This window comes from Pelodiscus sinensis, chromosome 6 (genome assembly GCF_052426305.1).
Source record: "Pelodiscus sinensis isolate ZL-2025 chromosome 6, ASM5242630v1, whole genome shotgun sequence".
Lineage (NCBI taxonomy): Eukaryota > Metazoa > Chordata > Testudines > Trionychidae > Pelodiscus > Pelodiscus sinensis.
The window spans coordinates 44,845,278-44,867,556 of NC_143057.1; the positions used below are offsets into that span (position 1 = coordinate 44,845,278).

Sequence of the window (22,279 nt, forward strand, 5' to 3'; positions counted from 1 at the left end):
TGACTGTTGGTCTGTGCAACAAGCTCTGTACCTGATTAAGACACAGGCTCAGAACAATTAACAGTGATTGTAGCCACGTGAGACATTCTCTGAAGATTATTCATGTCATGAAAAACTTAATTTATAAAAAATACACTTATCTTTAACCAATTTCAAAGCAGTAACAAATGAGAAGTGAAGGGGGTTAGCATTTTGCTGCACAAGAGCAACGGGAGGATACAGATGTATGGGAAACACTCTCCTTGGTCTGTATGTTTTTGGAAAGATGGAAAAAGCTTTGTGTTGGTTTGATAAGTTTGCAGGTTAGATGCATCTAGTCTGTTTTTAAATAAAAGCAAAGTCTCAGAGGGGAAGCTGTGATCCAGTTTTTTCAGTTAGATTAACAGAAAATGTAGATAATATCATGAACTCGTGTGCACAACCCACTTCTTCAGATGAAATGGAGCGAAGTGTCCAGAGGCACATATAAATAGCACTACTTAGCTATTTATTTGTATCTCTGGACCCCTTGCTCCGTTCAACTGAAGAAGTGGGTTGTGCACACGAGAGTTCATGATTAAAAAAAAATGTAGATAGTGTTAGTCTCTAAGGTGCTGCAAGACCATTTGTTGTTTACATTTTAACAGTAGCAAAGGTTGATGATACCAAACCCAGCTTGGCCATTGTTGAGTTTTTGCCAAATTTTAGAGGAGGCTAAAAAAAACCCCATAAATGTGAAATTGATGGGTTTTGCTTTTAAGGATTTGCAATGGACTTTTTTGCAACATTGTGTGATACTGTATGATAAATATTTCAATAAAGCTTGATACTACATACTTTGCACTAGATATTTTAACTTTTATTCCTACATCTTGCAGCATTTTACAAAGGTATGTTCTGTACAGTGTTCCCTATAAACTAGGGGTGTGGTTGGCTGTTCCGGAGAATTTCAAATGTCGCCTAGCTGATTTGCAATGTGCCCACAGTTGGAATTTTTGTTTCTAGTGGTGGTGTACATACCTCAGTACACAAAACATTATTCCACACATGGATGGAAAAGATTGAAAGGAACAATGGTCCTATCCCCACTCTACTGGTGAGGAAAGATGCAAAAGGTTACATGACTTGTTCAAAAAGTCAGTAGCTGAATCAAAAATAATCTGATTGTTGAGGTTGTTGGGAACAACAAAGATATGGTAATAGTTTTATTTGTACACAATTCATATTTACAATTATCACTATTCAATATATTGTATAAAACAATTACAGTATGCAAGATTTCCAAATGACAAATGCATATCAAACTAAGTTTACAAGACATTTTGAAGCTTTATCTTAAAAATACCTTCAGCAAAATAAAACTCCCATTCTGTCATTCAATCTGATTTAAAAAAATATGATTAGAAATATACAATTTAAAAAAATCAGGATGAGCAGTACTGATTCATTGTTTCAAAGAACTTTCCAGACTCTGTATATGAGTTCATACAAGACAAATGAAAGTCTGCAAAGCATTAATATAAAATTGCAGAACAATCTGATGAACATAATTGTTGATTTTTATTTCCACTTAAAAGGTGCATCTCATTTTATACAAACCATAGTCTTAGTGTTTTTTTGTCCAGTCTTTAAAAACAGCAGCACATCTGCAGCACTTTCCTATTTACAGTCAGAACAACAGGTCAAGATCTGGAAGTAACTTAATATAAATTACTGATGCTTTGCTGACAGAAAGCAACTTTGACCCTAGATGTACCCAAATAGTTACTATGTATTTTAAGTAGGATTTTCACTATATATAATCTCACTATAAAAAGGCAGATGGGAAACATGATAGGCCACCCAGTCAGAATTATAAATCCATCACAGCAGGAATAGCTAGCTTCTTAGTGCACGCATACACTCTAGGTCTCCAGCTGTTTTACATGTACATTCTATTTGGCATACTTGCGCAAGTCTTTAGGAAAGACGTTTTCTTCCCTTGCTTTCAGAATTGTGTGTAGACAACTTTGGTTCATACAGTGCAAATGCAAGGCAAATTATCAGTCAAAGTACAAGCTAAACGTTAAAATTGAGGCTATGAGGAGATAAAGTTGATCACTGAATAGCAAGGCTGATTTGAATAGTCAAATGCAGAATGCATGAATGTTTTTCAGCAACCATAAGATGTAGAGAGATGAATTTTCGTATCTAACAAAACTGTGCAACTTTGTTTAGTGACTTTCACTATATGTAAGACATTTGTGACTGGTTTTCAGTTACAATCAGTAGTTGGTGTTCAAAACAATAAGATTAAAAGTCCTAGATCCATTTGGTTATTAAAAATGTAATTTCAAAGTTTGTCCTTCCCTCCCCTCCCCTCCCCTCCCCTCCACCAACCTTAACATGATTCTTTTCAGGTTCATCAGTTAGTACAAACAACTCAACCTGTGTATTTGGAACAAGTCAGTTAAGTATCTGCCAAGACACATCCTCCGTTTCACTCTAGTGCTAAAGCAAAAACACAAACATGTACAGAAAAGATGAAATTACCTAGAAACAAAGAACTAGGTAGTAGGGATGTGAAGGACTAGTCGACTATCTGATAAGCAGATGCCTATTAGATAGTTGACATGGTAGTCAACTGAAAAAGGCAGCAAGAAGGGGGAAGCAGGGGGTACTTGAAAGCAGCAGCACTACCTGAATTCTGGGTCCAGATCCCGGGCTCCACAAGGCACTGCTGCTTTGAAATGCTGCGTGCAGCCCGGGGCCAGCTGGGGTGTCCCCAGGCTGCACACAGCATTTCAAAGCGGCGGCACCACATGGAGCCTGGGATCAGCAGCGGAGCCCCCAGCAGGGGAGTCTGGGCTTTACATGGCACTTTCACCTTTGAAAGGCAGAGGCACCCTATCGACTAATCGAACAGTCGATGCAAAATGCATTGACTATTTGATTAGTCGATAGTTAACATCCTTATTGGGTAGGCAGCTGAAAATTACTACAGTACTTACTGTCCAAAAGCCTTTTTGTGGTTTTTTTTTTTTTTTTAAATCCTCTCAACTCCACCATTTTTCCCTCATGCAACTGTTTAGGCTTGTCAAAAATATAGCTGCGACTTTCCCAAGGCCGGGCATTTAAGAAATATTTACTTGAACAGCACTAGCACTATAATGGCCAATCGTATTAAGCTTTAGAAACAAATATTTTATGAAGAAAGTCAAAGAGATCCACTTGTTACATTAGAGGCAAAAATCTCACTCATAATAAATTGAATGGAATCCTCACAGTGTGGTTGGCCCCATCTCAAAAAAGATATTTTAGCATTGGAAAAAGTTCAGGAAAGGTCAACAAAAGTGATTAGGGTTATGGAACAGCTTTCGTATGAGGAGGGATTATTAAAATTGGGACTTCTTAGCTTGGGAGAGGACTACCGTCTATAAAATCGTAATAGGTGTAGAGAAAGTAGATAAGGAAGGGCTATTTACTCCTTATAACACAAGAACTATGGTTTACCAAATACAATTTATAGGAAGCAAGTTTAAAGCAAACAAAAGGAAATACTTCTTCACATAGAACAGAGTTAATCTGTGGAACTCTTTGCCAGATGATATTGTGAAGGCCAAGACTAACAGGGTTCAAAAAAGAATAAATTCATGGTTAGATCCATCAATGGCTATTCCATAGCCTCTATTTGTCAGAAGCTGGGAATGGATAACAACTGATGGATCACTTAATGGGTATCTGTTCTGTTCACTCCCTTGAGGATACTGACATTGGCCATTGTCGGAAGACAGGATAGTGGACAAGATAGACCTTGGCCTGACCAGTATGGCTGTTCTTATGTTCTAATGTCTATGCTGGCTCCTATAGCAGGGCATGGATACCCAAGATAGGGAGCAGGGAAGGGTGAGTGTGTGGGGTATACTAGGCTTGGGCAAACCTCACGGCAGATGGACCTTTGGGACTGTGAGCTAGCACAAGAGCAACTGCCAGGCTAGCTATGACCAGGAATAGGGTAGAGTGTTATGAGCAGGGCTTGACAAGTGGCAGCAAGCCCCACTCACCAGCTGCGTGGTTTGGCACACTGTGCATGCGCTGATCGTGCTGCACCGCTGTGCCAGGCTAAAATCTACTCGCCATGGGCAAGTAGATTACCCTAATTGTTGAGCCCTGGTTATACGTGTTCATTCAGTGTTATCTGTCTTTGTCTTCCCCCTTTGGTTTGATTCTATGGTGGAAAAAGCTCTTCTTCTCTCTTCTGAATATTCAAGTTTTCATAATTAAACATATCAGAACTCAAATATCCATATTCTGAACTAATATTCAACTGCCTTACTTATGCTATCTAGAGAACACCCTCCAGTTATTACTTAATACTTTAAAAAGGATGTAAATTTGAACTGGGTGTTGAATGTTGCCTAGCAGTGTTTAAATTCAGTATGAACCTTTCCTCTCACTGTAAGACAGTAGGTCTCCTTCAGGACCAAAACAAAGTCTGTTGAGTATCATTGAACCTTCCTCTCCAGAAAGTAGTAACTTTACACTGTTGGCTATGCAGTAGCAGATCTACTCTCAGTGCTGTGCATGTGTCATATGTGATGTTGGCAGACAAAGATACAGGGGGGAAATAAGCTGTTCAAATACAATAGGAAAAATGCTTCTGATTTAGAAAAGGTATTGAAAAGGAAATACATTTCAAATCCTGGACAGGGCTGCCTTTAAAAAAGTTAGTGACATTTCAGAGATAACTAGGTAACTACATTTAAAAAACAAACCCCCACGCTCCCCCCCCAAAAAACCGCAATAATACCTGGATGTTTAAAAAGGATTCCTGTCCCCCTGAAAGTACCATTTTTTAAAATGACTTGACTACACCTGCTCCCCACTGCCAGTTTCCATGGTTTTTCAATCACAATTCATTTTTAAAGTGTGTTCCCCCCTCATCTCCTATATGAAGGCAGATGATTAAACAAGAGCAACTGTGAGAATGATCATAAAGCATGATCTGCTGCATAAACTTTAGGAAACATTACTATGTCTGAAACACTGAGAACTTTAGGTATTACATGGAGCACAAGTAGATAAAAAGTTTAAAATAGCAGTGTAGTCTAAGTTGATGGTGCTGCTTTAAATTATAAATTCTGGTAGAAAAATCAATGTTTTCAAGCATTACTACTGGCTAATAGAGCCACTGCCTTTTGAGGAACTAAAAGCTAGTACTATTAAGACAGTTAAATTGCTTTTTAAAAAAAATATTTTGAAATAAAGCATTCTTTGGTGTATTAGTTTGGGTATTTAACATTACAGCTTCATAAAAAAATCCATACAAAAATAAGGAAGGGTATCCAAATAAACAGAAAAGTACAATGTTATGAGAATAAAATCTTGCCTTCCCAAGTTTGCTCTCTATTGGAGACCGAGACCAGCTTGGATGGACAACAGTTAATTAAATATTTAGAAGCTTCCGCCACATCTTCACTTCTTATGGTGGCCAGTAGCTTAGTGATTGCCATCACAACTACAAGCATGCTTCATACCCACTAGTAAGCCCTCTTTACAATAGAGAGTTTCGATATTTACACCTGAGTCTAGATTTACAAGGTTTTTTTTTAACATGTGAGAAAATGATTAGAATTAGAAAGCTGAACTGTTTGTCAAGCATCTTCAACAGGTCATTTTCTTCTACAAATTAAGAAGTGTTTGCCTGCTAAATATTAGCTGCGTTTTGCAGTTAAAAATTATTTTCTTTCAAAGAAATGTCATTAAGTTACATAGCAATATTCCTTTGTCCCCCACCAGCATCATCTTCAGCACTGTTCACTTCATTTTGCTTTAACGTAGCACTGTCCTGGTTCTTGGTATGGATTGACCACTGAAATGATAAAACAGATTTATGAGAAATAAAAGCCATACAATTTGAAATTCAAAAAGCAAAGCAAGTGCAAAATCTTTCCAACATTTCTGCCAGTGTAAATTACAGTAAGCATAATATTACAAAGAAACAAATGTAAAGAAAAAGACTGGAAACATTTATAGATAATACTTTCAATTATAAAGAAAGCAGACTGCTGGCTGGATTACAAAGAGTAGGAAAAAAGCCTTTGTAAAGAAAAAGCAGAGGATTCAAAGTACCATAATTTCATTAAGTGCATTTGCTGTAAAGCATTCCTTTTTTTCCTTTCCTCCCTCTGAGGTATCAGACTGTGGGAAAAGTAGAAAAGAATGGAAAGAAATATTAATTTTTTTAAAGCTAGAATTAGATCACATACAGACAAAGCTTTGTAGTGCTGCATGCAATGCCATCTTAAAGGAGCAACTCCCTTCCATGGTGAAAGCACATTGGGTAAGTGTATTCCTGTTAGTTTTTATGACATGCTTTTCTGATGAGAAAAAAGCTGAGACCTATATATAAACTGTTGCACATATTTCCCCTTTGCATAATGATTCCTATAGACCAATTTCACCGACACCCCCAAATCCTCACTACACACACTAGTTCCTCTTCTAAATTGCTATCAAAGGAGCTTCAGCACTTGTTAAATACATGCCACACTAACAGTGTAATGGGTGGAACAACAGATTGATTTCTATCTATTTTGAAGGGAACAGGGGTCAGTTAGTATCTTTACTTCATTCAGCTGGTGTTGAAATTTTGCAAGCACCTACTGGATAGGTTACAAGGCAGGGAGGTTGGAGATGGGAGTCTTTTTCCTGGCTCAGTTTCTGACTTGCTTTGAACTCAATGACTGAAAAGCAGTCCAAGGATTACCAGTATTAGGATTACTCCACTTTTTTTATTTCAAGATGGGATCATTATTAAATGTTGCCTCTACTATAAATGATCCAATTAAACAGATTAACAATAAGAATGTGAGGAGTGTCTGCCTTTTGGAAGGACGAGAGAGAAGATGATGAAATTTCACACCAAAAAAAATCTGATAAATGCACATTGTAAAATGTGAACTCTGACCTGCCATTTATGGATCAATCTACAATAGCCATGTCCTAGTGATAGGGAAAGAGAGATGCCAATGGAACAAGTCAGTTAACCTAAGATCACAGAGCAGATTGTGACCTTAGGCAGTAATATGAATGAATGTTAGGCTGTAACATGAATCCCCTAGATTCCCATTGCATTTTCCCATCCACACTACAAAGTCCCATGTTAATGCACAAATACTGGACAACCAGGCACTGACACAATATATATAAGTATAGATGGCCATCTGAAGGAAAAGGCATGAGCATTTTACATATTGACTTAATTGAATAATCATGAAATGGCTACATAAATCTCATCAGAAAACCTGAAGTAAATATTGTACAGTAGTTATAAAATGTTATGTTAGGGAGTCATTCTAGATCCACTATTGAACAAATTTCTTCACAGTCTGAAGGATGATGGAGGACTGAAATTTGAGGCTATAATGCTAAGAATAATAAAAAAAATTCATAGCATGTGATTCAGCTACAGCAAAACTGAAATCTGAAGAAATCAGTGCAATCAATACCTATAAATAAAATGAGATTCGATGACAAATGGAAACAGTGATCATATATGAAAGAATATAAAACACACATATCACATAAAAGAATACTGGTTAGGCAGTGATGTTCAAAGAATCCGAGTGTACATATTGGAAGATAAAGTGTACATGGATAAAATAATATCTCACAAAAGACATGATGAGTTAGGTTAAAAGCAACATAGTATTATTGACAGAAGTGAGAATTGTTCTCATCTACTCTGAATTTATCAGGCTTCAATTGAAATAATGCAGTCAATTTGAGGGACCACTTTTTTTTTTTTTTAAAGACAAAGTTGAATGAACTTCAGGAAAAAAGGATGGAAAAGTCAGTGTGTTTCTCATTTTGTTTTGTTTGAATAGACTAATGGTAGCTCCATGATGTTACCCAAAGATATGCATATTCTTTATTACTCAGAGCTGAAAAAGTCCTTATTTCGGAGACAGACTGGCTCCAAATAAGAATTCTCTAGAGGCTAAAGGTATATAAAAATGCATCCCTATTGTACAGAAGACATTCTTTAGAATTCCCATAACAGGGTATAAATTTAATCATATGCTGCTTAGAGTAAACTACCACCAAGCAGCCTTTTTGGAACAGAACACTGTTTGAGGAGTCCTGTGGCACCTATAGACTAACAGATTTATTGGAGCATAAGCTTTCGTGGGCAAAGACCCCTTCGTCAGATGTGGTCTTTGCCCACGAAAGCTTATGCTCCAATAAATCTGTTAGTCTATAAAAGGTGCCACAGGACTCCTCATTGCTTTTGCAGATTCAGACTAACATGGCTACTCCTCTGATACTTGAAAGGATGATGACACACTCAGATGGCACTATTTTGCTTTGAGATATCTTTAATGGCTGGATGTGGTCATCAACTGACAGAAGCAATATGGTCTCAAAGTTAAGTATAAGACACGATCAGATAACAGTTTAAATGAAAAATTTGGGACAAGATTCAGAAGCAGTGTCAGAAAGTCAAATTACTAATAATCTACAAAATTAGTGCTCATTTATTAACTGATTAATCCCTCACCAGTAAGAATACAAGTCTTTTCTTAGAGCCATCAAGCCAGGTTTGTAAATGATTTTTCCAAAGTGGCAGAACTTCTTCACATAATTATCAGGTATTTTTCACTGAGACAAATAAGGAAGGAAGGAAATGAGGAATGCCTGCTGTTCTCTAGAGGAAGGATCTACTTATAAGGATGATTTCCAGAAACTGAAAGATATGTCACTTAAAGGACAAATAGCTATAGAGGAAAGTGGCTCAAAAACAGGGGAAGCATCAAGAATCTAAGAAGTAGCCAGAACCAGAGAAGTCAGCATGAACAGAAATCTGTACTGATAAAAACAGTGCAGTCAAGGAGAACTAATCAAACCAAACAAATACTAAACATACTGTTTCATAAAACTGGCATTTAAGGTAAGGTTAAAACATTGTTTTTAGCTTTTAATTTTCTGTTAACACAAATAAAATTGTACCCTGAAAATTCTCTCTGTTACATCAGAAGTGTCCTGCAAGCTATTTGATACAGTGTTTCAATCTTTTCCCCAATCATTAGGGGATTGGTTTTGTTTGTTATTTTAAAAATAATTTGCATTTCACTTTAAGGATGAGGACAGGAGGGAGAGAAAAGGAGAGCCTATGGGACAATGCTACATACTAAGTTTGTAATCATGGCATATAAACACCAACTCATCAGTCCTAGTTTTAAGTCTAATGATTCACTCCTCCCAACAAAATAAGGCTCTTCTCTTCAGCATTTATGGACCGAAATAATTAAAACTTATTTACAAGCACAAGATAAAAAAATTGTCATTTGCAAGAATCAAAAACTTATTTGAAAATACTGTATAAACTCCAGATTGTGCAATCTACAGATCTGACCTAGAACCGCATCTCCATTTCCCACACTACTTGGTGTGTGTGTCTATATCTGCATACTGCTTTTAGGAATGGATAGACACGAGCTTGTGTGGCAGCTGTCAGAAGTATATACAGGCAGTCCCCGACTTACGCGGATCCGACTTATGTCGGATCCGCACTTACGAACGGAGCTTTCTCGCCCCGGAAGTCGGGGCGAGAAAGCCCCGTTCGTAAGCTGCTCCGGTGCCCCTGGTCTGCTGGAGACCGTCTCCAGCAGACCAGGGGCACCGGGCGGGTTCCCGCGCTTCTGAGGCTTTGCCAGAGCAAAGCCTCGGAAGCGCGGGAACCGCTGCTGCTGCCACTTGGGTGCCGGTGCCTGTGGTCTGCTGGGGACCGTCCCCAGCAGACCACAGGCACCGGGACCCAAGCGGCAGCAGCGGGCAGGTTCCCGCGCTTCTGAGGCTTTGCCAGAGCAAAGCCTCAGAAGCGCGGGAACCCCCGCTGCTGCCGCATGAGACCCGGTGCCTGTGGTCTGCTGGGGACGGTCCCCAGCAGACCACAGGCACCGGGTCTCATGCGGCAGCAGCGGGGGTTCCCGCGCTTCTGAGGCTTTGCTCTGGCAAAGCCTCAGAGGCGCGGGGAACCGCCGCTGCTGCCGCTCCAGTCTGGGTGCCTGTGGTCTGCTGGGGACGGTCCCCAGCAGACCACAGGCACCCTGACTGAAGCCGCAGCCGCGGGGGGGTCCCGCGCCTCTGAGGCTTTGCCAGAGCTGCTTCAGTCAAAGCGGCAGCAGCGGCGGTTCCCCGCGCCTCTGAGGCTTTGCTCTGGCAAAGCCTCAGAGGCGCGGGACCCCCCCGCGGCTGCGGCTTCAGTCCGGGTGCCTGTGGTCTGCTGGGGGCCGTCCCCAGCATACCACAGGCACCCAGACTGGAGCGGCAGCAGCGGCGGTTCCCCGCGCCTCTGAGGCTTTGCCAGAGCAAAGCCTCAGAAGCGCGGGACCCCCCCGCGGCTGCGGCTTCAGTCCGGGTGCCTGTGGTCTGCTGGGGGCCGTCCCCAGCATACCACAGGCACCCAGACTGAAGCCGCAGCCATGGCGGGGTCCCTCGCCTCTGAGGCTTTGCCAGAGCAAAGCCTCAGAGGCGCGGCACCCCGCTGCCGCTGCGGCTCTGCTCCCCGTGTCCCTGGTCTGCTGGGGGGGCGCAGCTAGTGTGCCTCCCCCCCCCCCCCCTGCAGACCAGGCTTTTGTTTTGGACTCTGGGGCAGAGCAGCTGGGGCGCTGCCGATTGGTCCTGCAGCGCCCGTGGGCACTACTGGACCAACCCGGCAGCACCCCAGCTGCTCTGCCCCAGGTCCTGATTCAGCCGCTGCTGGTCAGTTTCAGCAGCGGCTGAATCAGGACGTCTGGGGCAGAGCAGATGGGGTGCTGCTGGGTTGGTCCAGTAGCACCCCAGCTGCTCTGCCCCAGGCGTCCCCAAGTCAGCTTCTGCTGAAACTGACCAGCGCTGACTACAGGAAGCCCGAGGCACAGTTGCTCTGCCCCGGGCTTCCTGGAATCAGCTGCTGATCAGTTTCAGCAGCAGCTGACTTGGGGACGCCTGGGGTTCTTAAGTTGATTCTCTATGTAAGTCAGAACTGGCGGTCAGTTTCAGCAGTGTCTGAATCTGGACGCCAGTTCCGACTTACATACAGATTCAACTTAAGAACAAACCTACAGTCCCTATCTTGTACGTAACCCGGGGACTGCCTGTATACACATCATACCCATGTGCTTACACACCAGAAAGCACTCACGCTCTTCTTCAAGACCATGCCACATTTTTAATTCCCCATGTACTTCTACAGTAGACTACCTACTTTAAATTCTGAATAATTTTCCCCACTATAAAAAAAAAAACTCATTACCAGTGCTATATTTTTACACACACACACACACACACACACACACACACACACACACACACACACACACACACACACAGAGAGTACTTCCTATCCCACTGTGATACTAAGCCAGCATGCGTCTATGTTTTTTCTCATATCTCGAAAGTGGTCAGTCTAATTCCTTTTCAATTTTATATTTCTCTTTCCTTGCCAGGAAAAGGAAGAGTCCCTTCCTCCAAAGAGAACTGTGAAACATTGTCAAGTGTTTCCCTCAATATTGAGGATGCTCTCTTTTCCACCTAAGACAAGGAAATAGATCTTTTCTATGCCAGATATTTGGTTTCAATTATCCATGTTCTTTCATCTTCCATAATGAGCAGAACTTTTAGTGTTTATTTCTTTTTGGACGGCTAGACTAACAGAAAAAAGGATGAAAAATTTGATCTTAAAGGAGTAGACAAGCAGTAGAGAGGATATATTTATGAATATTTGACAAGTCAGTTCTTGGTATATGACAGTGTGGTGGAAGGAAGGATGCAGGGGGGAGTTGAGAAACAGTACAATTGCAACAAAACAGAAATGCAAATGGCAGTATCTCACCAATTTTTAAACAATTGTTTCTGGAGATCTTTCTTCAAAATAGCTGTAGCTATTGTGATAGGAACTATTAAGTCAGCAAACCCCTAAATTCAGTAATCTTAAATTACACATAACAATCACAATACAAGTCTTCTGGTTTCCAGAATTCACTCTGGAATGTATGACAAGAGATTCAAAGCTCCAGTACATGATACATTTTAAAATATTTTAGTTAATTCCTTGTTACTAGAAAACTAATATTCTCTGAGACAAAGTCCATCACCAGTAATGGACACACCAGCTCAAAACAGTGACTCTCACCTTTTTAAACTGCTTTTTCTTGCAGCAGACCTGGTAGTTCTTTTAGTAATGTCTGCACTGCCAGAAATGCTAGGTTCAGATGTTTTACTTTTCTGAACACTGGATTGTAGAATTACTCTGAAAAGAGTAGGAAAAATAAATTATACAACCTGAAAGTTTTCCAGAAAAAAAACTGACAAGAAGGTATAATATTGTAGCACAAAGAACAGATATATCAGTATAGGTGTCATATGGCTTCTTGAAGAAGGCTTCTTTGCAGACTGAGGTATACAACTTCCCCTAGATAATGCTTTGTTAGTAATTAAGTTAATTCTTGCAGTATTACCAGTTTATTTTTATTTTCCAGGATTTGTATGCCATTCAACAAGATTTCCAAAGTGTTTTTCTTTTTGCATTACTACCTTTTTCGGGAAAGGGGGAGAAGGTAGAATGAAGTAAACAAAAAGCTGAATGTGTTTTGTAAGGGGAAAAAGGAGCAACATGAAAAGCTTAATAGAGAAACAAATGTTATTTCCCCACAAATGACATCTCGACAGAAACAGAAGGAATCACAACTCTCAACAACTCCTAAGGTCAGAGTCCAAATCTTCAACTCCCAACGTGTTCACTTGGAACACAATCTGGAAAAAAATTGGTTACTTTCAAACACAGACAGTTTTGAGTTGACAATGCTGGTATTTTGCTATTAGAGAACAGGGCATTTAGAGAACATTTGTGGCATTTCAAAAATGCTGTCTACCTGACAGCTCTCAGTAGAGTCACTGGCAACAACAGGCACAAAACACTCTTAAAAAAATCAAATCACTTGTTCCCTTTGCCATATACTCCTCTCTTTCTCTTTTGTTTTGCCTTACCACACCCTACCAGGTTTCTGCTGGAACTAAAAGCTAATGAATGGAGAGACTTTTTAAAAAAAGTTACTCCATATAGTATCTGTTGGGAGGGTGAAAAAATTAATAGGTTTAGAATGGCATTTTTGCATTAGTGGTTCAGGATTCAGCTATAGTGTTACTCTTAAACATGCTTTTTTCCTTTTGTTTTGTAGTTTGGGAAGACAGGGTCCAGTTGAGACCAGCATTATCTTTGATATATAACCATTCTCTTTCTCTCTGTTCCGCAGCCTAGGAAACCAGATAAGTATAGAGCTATTCTACTTTGTTGTGATTCTTGCTAATCCTCATTGGCTCTGCATAACATCTTCAGGGTCAACTTTCTTGTAATCTCTGTAACCTGTTTGCTGATTTAATTAGAAATTATACAAATAGTAATTAGGGGCATATTAATATTAATTTTATGGGAGTTAACATTACTAAATAAGGTTTTAGGAAAAGTAGTGATAGACGTGAGCATTAATTAACATACTAAAATAGATAAAAGGTTCTGACAATTCAGGGCCACTTGGACATTGTGTTGAATGTCTGAGGTAAACGTGCGTAGGCAATAAAGCAGTTCCTTTTACCAATGTGGATAAGCCCAAAGCATATCATTTTCTGCTTAGCTTGTTTGAAGGAAAACACCACATTCTGCAACCAAAGGGTCAAATATTTATTTTTTTGTATGCATAGTGACTTTTGGCAAAATTACTATACTGAAGAGGTAAATAAGAGGTAAAATGTGTCCACTACTGCTTGTTCACAAACATTATTAGTGAGCTTCTCTTGGGTATTATTCTTTCTATCTGTTCTATTATGATATAATTGGATTTACAGACCCCATGCTAAACCAGAGGAGTTTTGGGCTAGGCAGACCCCATCCCTCAACAGCTGCAAGGGCATATTCTGCTTGTAGGGATAGTTTAGAAGGACACTGGTGATCTAGGAGCAAGGTAGAAGTCCACCAGGAAGTCAGGATGATGCCTGGAGCTGCGAGAGCAGCAGACACAGCATCTCTAAGGCTACTCTGGAAGCAGGGATCCTGATGATTCTCTTCCCCTTTGAGAGGAAGAAACCTACAAAAGACTAAAGAATGAGACACTGTTCCACTGACACACTAAACAGATTCTCCTGAGCCTGTGACCATGCCCAGGGGAGCCACAGTTTGGTAGGAAGCAAGCCAGGGGGAATATAACTTGGGGTGAGAACCAGTAAAAATTTAAAAAACAATGCATGGTGCTGCAAAACCTTGGGTCCAGATATGATAATGCCTCTCTAGGCCCTAGGACCCTCCATCTTGCTCCCCCATAACTCTGCCATGACAGAACCTTAAGGGGAGTGGAAAATATCCTAAGAAGCGATAGAGGCTCTTTACACATGACTTAGCCAGTGCCCGCTCTGGAATGATCAGGCCAGAAAGAATGAGGAAACCACTGTCATACCACTAGGCCAGCTGCCTATCAGGCTGCAAGATCTCTTAGTTTCATGGGCTTTTTCATTAACTGCAGACCACATTTAATGATGGAGGGGTAGTATGTGTTAAAAAGTTATAACCATGAAGAGGAACCTGATAAAGCTGGAAGGGCCAGTTTGAAGTTCACTGTATTGATACTTGGGAGTCAAAGTTTCTCACCAGCTCTAGCCATTCCTTATTAATAAGGCTCACTATACTCCCTAGTGAGGAGTATCTAGAATATAAAAAACAGTGGAATTCTTCTTTTACCCCAGAGAACTATGTTTAAAACAGTCCTCTCATGCAGAATAATTGCAGAAACTTTAATAATTTCCAAGGGTTATACAGAAAGATCCCATTTTTTTCTGGAGAAAATTCTTCTGATGAAGAAGGCTGCCCTAGAAACAGACTCATCCCCAGAGAAGTTAAATAACTGCAGTTGGAGCCTGACGTCTGGAGAATGGAAGGAGCTAGGCATTGCAATGAATCTCTGCATAAGGAGAGCCCAAACCTCAGGAGATATTACTGGGAATGAACTCCCGCTAAAGCGGAGAGAGAGAGAATGAGGAATGGTTTTCAAGTGTCAAAAGACTTACACCTCTTGCACAGTGACAGCACTGACCTGTAACAGAACAGCTAACAGATCACTGAGAGAGGTAAACAGTACCAAGCCATTACCTGACTCTCCCTTTGCTTTAATTTGTCCCCATCAATAATTCTCTCTAATCCAAAAATTATTTGGTAGAGAGGAATCCCTTCGTACACTTGCCCTCAGGTCCAGAACTCTGTCTGCAAGACTAATGTGAATAGGACCAAAAAGAACAGTCGACAGTGAAAAAGAAATGCTCTTAACTATTAAAAATGGAGAAGCAACCAGCTCCAGTTAACAACTGCCAAGAAAGCAAGGAAGGGTAAATCAAATATCCAAACAGTACCTACTTTGGAGTCATTGCCAAATCTCATTGAGTTTCCGTACTCAGAATGGTTCCTCTACCAATGGACAAATATTTGCCTCTAGCCTTTTCCATCGACAGAAGTTGATAGATGCTTCAGCACTCTCTCTGTTCCTGACTTTGGGTGTGCTGGAAAGTGAAAGCCACACAATCGGCACACTGCCTGACCCTTCTGCAGGCACCGGAAATGCTGGTCAGTTAGCAGCATCTTAGCACTGACATACAACTTTAAAAATTTTTTTACAGCAGATATTTTATCTCCAAACTTAGATTTAGGAATCAGATGGTGTGGTCTTCAGCACCTGTGGCACACATCCTAAGTTGAATACTGCCACTTTTCCCACAGAACCATACAAAGGAGAGGAATGAAATTAACACTGACTACTGTATTAATACCAACGCAAACATTCACCCAAACAACTCTCATGATACCTTAAGTTAATGGAAGAAAATGCCTGGAGTAAAAAACGCTGCAGATTCCAAAATATTTAACATTTCTTTGTGAGCTATGTTGAATTATAAAATATTACATACATTCTAAACATTCATATTAAAAATAAATTGTGTCTGCTCACTGCTGTGGTACAATCGTTACGATGTGAACTGATCCACTGCCACTTTGTTAATTCAGTTGTCTCCAAGCACGCAATATTAATAGCGCAGAATGCCGGCACTCTCCCTCCATCAAACTAATCGCTTCAAAACTCAGCTAAAACAAACGACTCTGCCTGCTCTACAAAAGTATCACTCTTAAATATGTCTATGGCCAAAGCATGTTACAACATGGTCTACTCCTACTTGTGTGGACAGAAAAAATTATTTTAGTGTTAGCAGGGCTTAAATATTAACAATGAAGCAGCATAAGCAATCTTTCCATTCCACATAAAAATAAAATTAGAACATCTTCAGAAATGCCAGTATGTGAGTAGAAAAACTAAGCAGCTAATGCAACATCAAGGTTGTGTGACAGACCCAGGGCAGCTGGCTACAATAGTTTGGTGGAGGGCAGACATGGTAGGACAATGGTTTTTTTGTTTGTTTGTTTCCTGAGTGAACTGCCAGAGACTGCTGCCGCATAATCAAGGCAAGTACCTGAGACTAATTAAGAACTTGCCTGAAGTAGCAGGCTAATCAGACAACTGCAGCCAATTAAGACCTGTGGGGCTGCTTTAAAAGGCTTCTCCCAGGTCAGGGAGAGTGTTGGACTGAGAGGAAGAAGTGGGTTGCTGAGAAAGGAAAGATTCACTCAGGTACCAGGGGAGTTTTTGGGGAAGTGGCCCAGGGAAAAGTCTGCTTTACTGGGGCCAGAGGAAAAACCCTTTCAGTTGCCTCTACGTGGGTCTCTGGGCCAGGACCTAACAGACAAACACAAGCTCAGCACACTGCAAATAAACTCCCCCCTCACACACACTCCAGACAGCCACTTACCACAAGGGTCCTGTTTTTACTCCTCTTTTACCTGGAGAACTCCCTCTCCAAACTCTCTTGTTAGCTGTTCCTGGTCGCTGAGTCACAGGCTTATATAGCTCTGGTAGCCCCTCCCCCTGACTGAGGCTCAGCCAATTAACAGAGGCTTCTACATTTCAAACCTTTTAGAAGCTCCTTCAAACAAACCAACCAACCAACCAGACAAACACAAGCTCAGCACACTGCAAATAACTCCCCCCCACACAAACACACACTCCAGACAGCCACTTACCACAAGGGTCCTGTTTTTACTCCTCTTTTACCTGGAGAACTCCCTCTCTAAACTCTCCTGTTAGCTGTTCCTGCGACTAGTAAACTATCTGATAAGCAAATGCATATCGGATAGTCAAGTAGCCACTTGATTAGTCTCTTCCTCCTCCGCCCTTGCTTCCTCAATTAAGGAGGCAGCAAGGGGGCGGGAGGGAGGAGCAGGAGCCAGTGTTGGGAGGAACCAGCTTAAAGCAGGGAAATAGCACCAGCAGGGCTGCTTCAGTCCCTGCTTGCACTGGTTCCCACTGCCAGCGCTTCTGCTTTTGAAATGTACAAGAGCCCTTCACTGGCTCTTATTACATTTAAAATGCAGAGTAGCAGCGTCGGTGGCTCTGGAGCCAGCTTCTGGAGCTACCTCTGCTGCCACTCTGCACAGCAGCGCTTATCAACTAATTGTGTAGTCAATACAAATTGTATTGATTATACTATTAGCCAGATAATCACATTTTAACATCCTTAGTTCCTATACTGAATGTTAACTCTACCACACTGTACACTTTGTACTTTAATGTACTTTAAAACAATACAGAAACTCAGCAACACTTAACAAGGAAAGCAGGAATATAACTCGATATGAATAATGTAGTCAAATTAACATTACTATAGGTATCTTCCTTTTTTTTCTTTTCCTGGCTTTTATATTTTAATTGTGTAGCCTTAATCCTTTTTTTGTTTTGTGCACTTAATACAGATGTGCAATTATAAAATAAGTGTTAAGCAAGTGTTAGCAATGTTGATCATTTGTTGGTTGTGAATTTGATCTGAAGGACATTTGTTCTTCGTGACACTAGGAAGTTAGGATGAGAAACTTAATCCTGCTTCCAGATCTAAGGCTTAACTTTAGGAAAGTGTACAGTTCTGTCAAACAATTACTCACACATTCATTATTTCACACATTCATAGATTTTAATGTCAGAAGGGACCTTTCTGATGGTCTAGTCTAATCTCCTGTATAACACTGGATATCTCTGTATTTAGCTCCTGCTTCAAGTCCAATAGCTCTGGTTGAATGAGTGCATATCTTTTAGAAAAGCATCCAATCTTGATCCAAAAATTGCCAGTGTTGGAGAATCCACCACAACCCTGGATAAGTTATTCCACTGGTTAATTATCCTCACTTAAAAGTTCACATCTCATTTCTAGTCTGAAGTTGTCTAGCTTTTTAACTCTTCCAACCACTGGTTCTTGTTACACTTTTATCTGCTATATTTAAGAGAGTGTCCCTGTTCTCAATTTCGGCTCCCCATGTAAATACTGTAGTCAAATCATCCCTTAACCTTCTCTTGATAAGCTAAATAGATTGAGCTCTTTAAACTTATCACTACTAGGCATGTGTTTTAATCCTTTAATTATTCTCAAGACTCTTCTCTGAACCCTCACCAGTTTATCAAATTCTTTCTAGACCAGTGAATGGACCACTTGAGTGGCCCTCCACCTCAGTGAACGGTAAGACTGTCATAATCAAGATGGCCTCCTAGAATGGGGTAGTATTTGCTCACCACACTGAGTACCTAGAATTTGTGGGGTGTACCAATTGAACCGTAGCTGTGCTTTGACTGAATGCAGAGGGAGCGCACAGTTCTCTCAGTCAATATTGTGTGTAATCAGAATGCACTTCACTTTACATGTCCTTGTTTTACATGCATGGCACTTTAGTAATACGAGTAGGAAAATACCTACGTGGACTGAAACCAGCAGAATTTGGCAACCCTGCAATTGGGCAATGGTAAACAAAGTGTCTTGCTGGCCACACGTAGAACCTCAATGGGTTGAGGTTTGCCTACCACTGTTCTAGACCTATGGGCACTAGATTTGAGCAGAGGTTGTTCTATAGCATAAGGAGTCTCCGTTTATTATTATTTTGCAAAGGAACCTTCACTTTGTTGTTCCATTGCAGAATATCATGTTTCCACAAGGCTGCTCTATAGTTAACAGAAGAATAGCTCTATAGCTTCATTACTCAAACACACTGCTCCTGTTCAGGCTAATACACAGCTACTTAACAAGCCTAGAATAGTTAAGCGGGACAAAAATGGGACAACAGCAAAGTGAGTAAAAGTCCAAATTTCATACAATGCTACTAAGTTAAATGTGGGAATGGGTGACAGAGGATGGATCCCTTACTGACTACCTGTTCTGTTAACACCCAACATTGACCACTGTTGGGAGACAATATACTGGGCTAGACAAACCTTTGGTCTGACCCAGTATAGCAAAATTCTTATGTAAATGAAATGAAGGCAGAAAAAAATCAGTAAAGGTAAGAAAACATTTTTATTTCAAGCTTCACAGGGAAGAGACCTACAGGAGCATCTCTCCTCTGGGTGGCTTAGAGTTTGTAGAGATTTCTTCTATGCTACAGGAAAATTAAGACCAAGGGTTTTAAAAGAATAAGTGCCTACTGTTCAGCTTTTAAGTCTATTCATAGGTGTCTAAGTAAAACAATAGGTTTTCAAAAATACTGAGATTCTAGCAGCTCCTACTAATCTAGATTCGGAACCTTTGAAAAAAATCAAATATTGTATATGGGTGCCTAAATATTAATTTATGAACTGAACATGTTAAAATGGGTGCTGTTAGACTACTAAAGGCTTTAGCTAGCTATGAGTAATATGACAACTGAGTTTTACCAGTAGGATGGCACTACTCTCTTCATTCAGTGGATGCACATTTTTAGCCTCAATTTTTCTTCCTTAATAAAAAAAATAAGTCTCTTTTATGGTGGTGTTTCCAATTACAGGGCTGTACCACTGATCAAGAATTGTGAGCATTCAAGGACTGATTATTCAGATGCTCCTGCCCCCGCTTCCCCATATTGTCTTGATTTGATTGGGTATTTTTCTTCCTTCCACAATTTTTTTTTTTGGGTTCTGTGGTATGGGTAAAGGGTCAGAAGACCGAAAAGCTTAGTTTTCATGTTTAATATAAACACACGGAAGACCATTTTCAACTATGATTACTACTGCAGGATAACATATTGGACCCACGTTTTCTAGCAGACAAATTTTTCTGGTGCGTACCCCTTATTATCCTAAAGGTTGAAGTTTCTGAAGCTTTTTTAGCGATAGGGGGAAACCCACCAAATTTCTGTATGCATGTGCCAAGGCATGAACACGCAGATACCTAAATAGCTACTGCAAACTGTGAGACAGAGGACAGACTACCCTCTCATAATTCTATTGAATAAAATGCCAATTTTTCAGTTACAGAAAAGGGCTAATAAATTTGCTGTAATTATGCATGGCTAGACTAAACACTGCAGGCCTGCACCAGAAGACAGTCAGATTTTAGAATTTTTCTCGTCCTGCGTTTTGCTGTTTCCTATTATATGCATAATATAGTCCATTAGCAAAAAGCAGATCTATTGCCAGAAATTCAAAGTCCCAACACCAGGCATGAAAAGCAGTTAACATGGGCACACTCATCAGTGGGAAAATTAAGCAATTTTACAGCCAGTTCATGAAATCCAAACTAAAATTCTCCAGATGTATAGAAGATAGGCAAAAGAAAAAAAATCACATTTTAAACAATGTAATTTGTTTTTAAAATTATTTCAGAATATTTACAGTAGCATGCAGGGAAAACTTCAGAATCATTAACTATCCTACTTGTAATTGCTTTGCTTTGAATCTTTGAAAGAGATATTGCAAGCCAGCCAGTTGCTTTATTTTTCTAACAAAAGATTGATTTGAGTGATTAAAAGGTAGAATAATGAAATTTACTCTTGCAACAAAGCCAGTAAGAAAGCTGATCTGAAAGCATGCATTTATTAAATATATTGGACAGAAAAAGTGAACTATTGTAGAGAAATGGAATGGCACACTTACACAGTGGCTCCTTACTATGTTCTTAAACCATCTAGACTGAATAGCAGGCTGGGAAGAAGGGAGCCACAAATAATCCACCAGATGACAATGCTACATAGTGTAGAGACCAGCATAGCTAGGAGCCATCTAGAAAGGGTTGGGAGGGGGAAGGAAAACATGAAAAAAAATTCAAACGGGAATGCTATTGGTGCATACAAGTTCATGAGTTTGGGTGGTTTTTTTTTTTTTTTTTTTTTTTTTTAAAAGCACAATCCTTTAAACTGGGCCAAGTATTTTCCCCTTTCTACTGATATAACAATCATGCGGCCACTATGTGTGGAAAACATGAGTTAGTTGGGACCACCTTAAAATAAGTGTTCTCACAACCTGAAATAACCCACACCCTCAAGGGCTTAAAATTCCAAGAAATGTCTACTGCAATGTCTCTTAAAGAGAAACAAATTCTGAAGTAGCTTAATACAGCAATAAACACTTGTTGCCTTCTCTTCAGTCATATTAGCAGTATAGGCTCATCAACTAAACAATCTTGGTGAGTCACTGGATTCACTACTTCTGTGTCACAGCTGTATGATGTTGTAATATCCAAGTATCGGTCAAAGTCATAACCATCTACTAAAAGAGCAAACAAATAGAATTATAAAAAGACATCCAGATGGTGAAGGTCAGTTGCCTTTCTATATTCAAAATTACAACTGATTATTCAGTAGGTCGTTGCCTCAGCTACAACGTATTTCTAACTATAGCACACATACAAAGGATCTATTCATCAAGAGGATTTATACAAATAACTTGATTAACTCTAATGAGAATTATACACAAATCCCTTGGCCTTAGGACAGTATTCCTACCTCTCACAGGTCTTAATCGCACTCCCTCCCACCCTCGTCTTTTATAAACAAAGTATTTTGTTCTAAGAGTCTTAAAATGAGGAAATACAAATCTCATTCTGCTTTCTTCCTATTAATAATCTTGCTGCTCAAATGATGAGGCTTGATTATGTGCAGGGGAATCTGAACTTTTTTAAAAGTCTAATAGAGCTGCTTCCTACTCCATACCATGGGTGTTCCTGTATTAGGGATACACTTGAACCTCCATACTCTGGGTATTACTATTTTGGGAGTAACAAAATTGATTACATGTTTCATTTAGCTCCTTGATGCAAATTATTTCAGTATGTACTGCCAACATACATGATGTAGAAGACAAGGAAAGGCAAAGTCAAACTCCCCAAAAGAAAAGATTTAAGAGATTTTTTCCCCTTCTAGCCACTAATACTATTCACTTTAGCTCATTTGTTACTA

The 22,279-nt window shown here is 40.1% G+C and overlaps 1 protein-coding gene across 12 annotated transcripts in view; it reads right to left on the reverse strand.

Annotated features, from left to right (window-relative positions):
- Positions 1 to 1,171: 1,171 nt before the first annotated feature.
- CDC14B (cell division cycle 14B) overlaps positions 1,172 to 22,279 on the reverse strand; it is a 75,924-nt gene continuing 54,816 nt past the window's right edge. For 3 of the 12 annotated variants that reach the window (XM_075931836.2, XM_075931849.2, XM_006129365.5), the window contains 3 exons: positions 12,137 to 12,253; positions 6,091 to 6,159; positions 1,172 to 5,830 (listed from right to left, as the gene is read on the reverse strand). In XM_075931836.2, the coding sequence (XP_075787951.1) occupies positions 5,791 to 5,830; positions 6,091 to 6,159; positions 12,137 to 12,253 (226 nt within the window). In that variant the 3' untranslated portion in view covers positions 1,172 to 5,790. The other 9 variants (XM_075931842.2, XM_075931839.2, XM_075931837.2 and 6 more) reach the window with 9 other exon arrangements.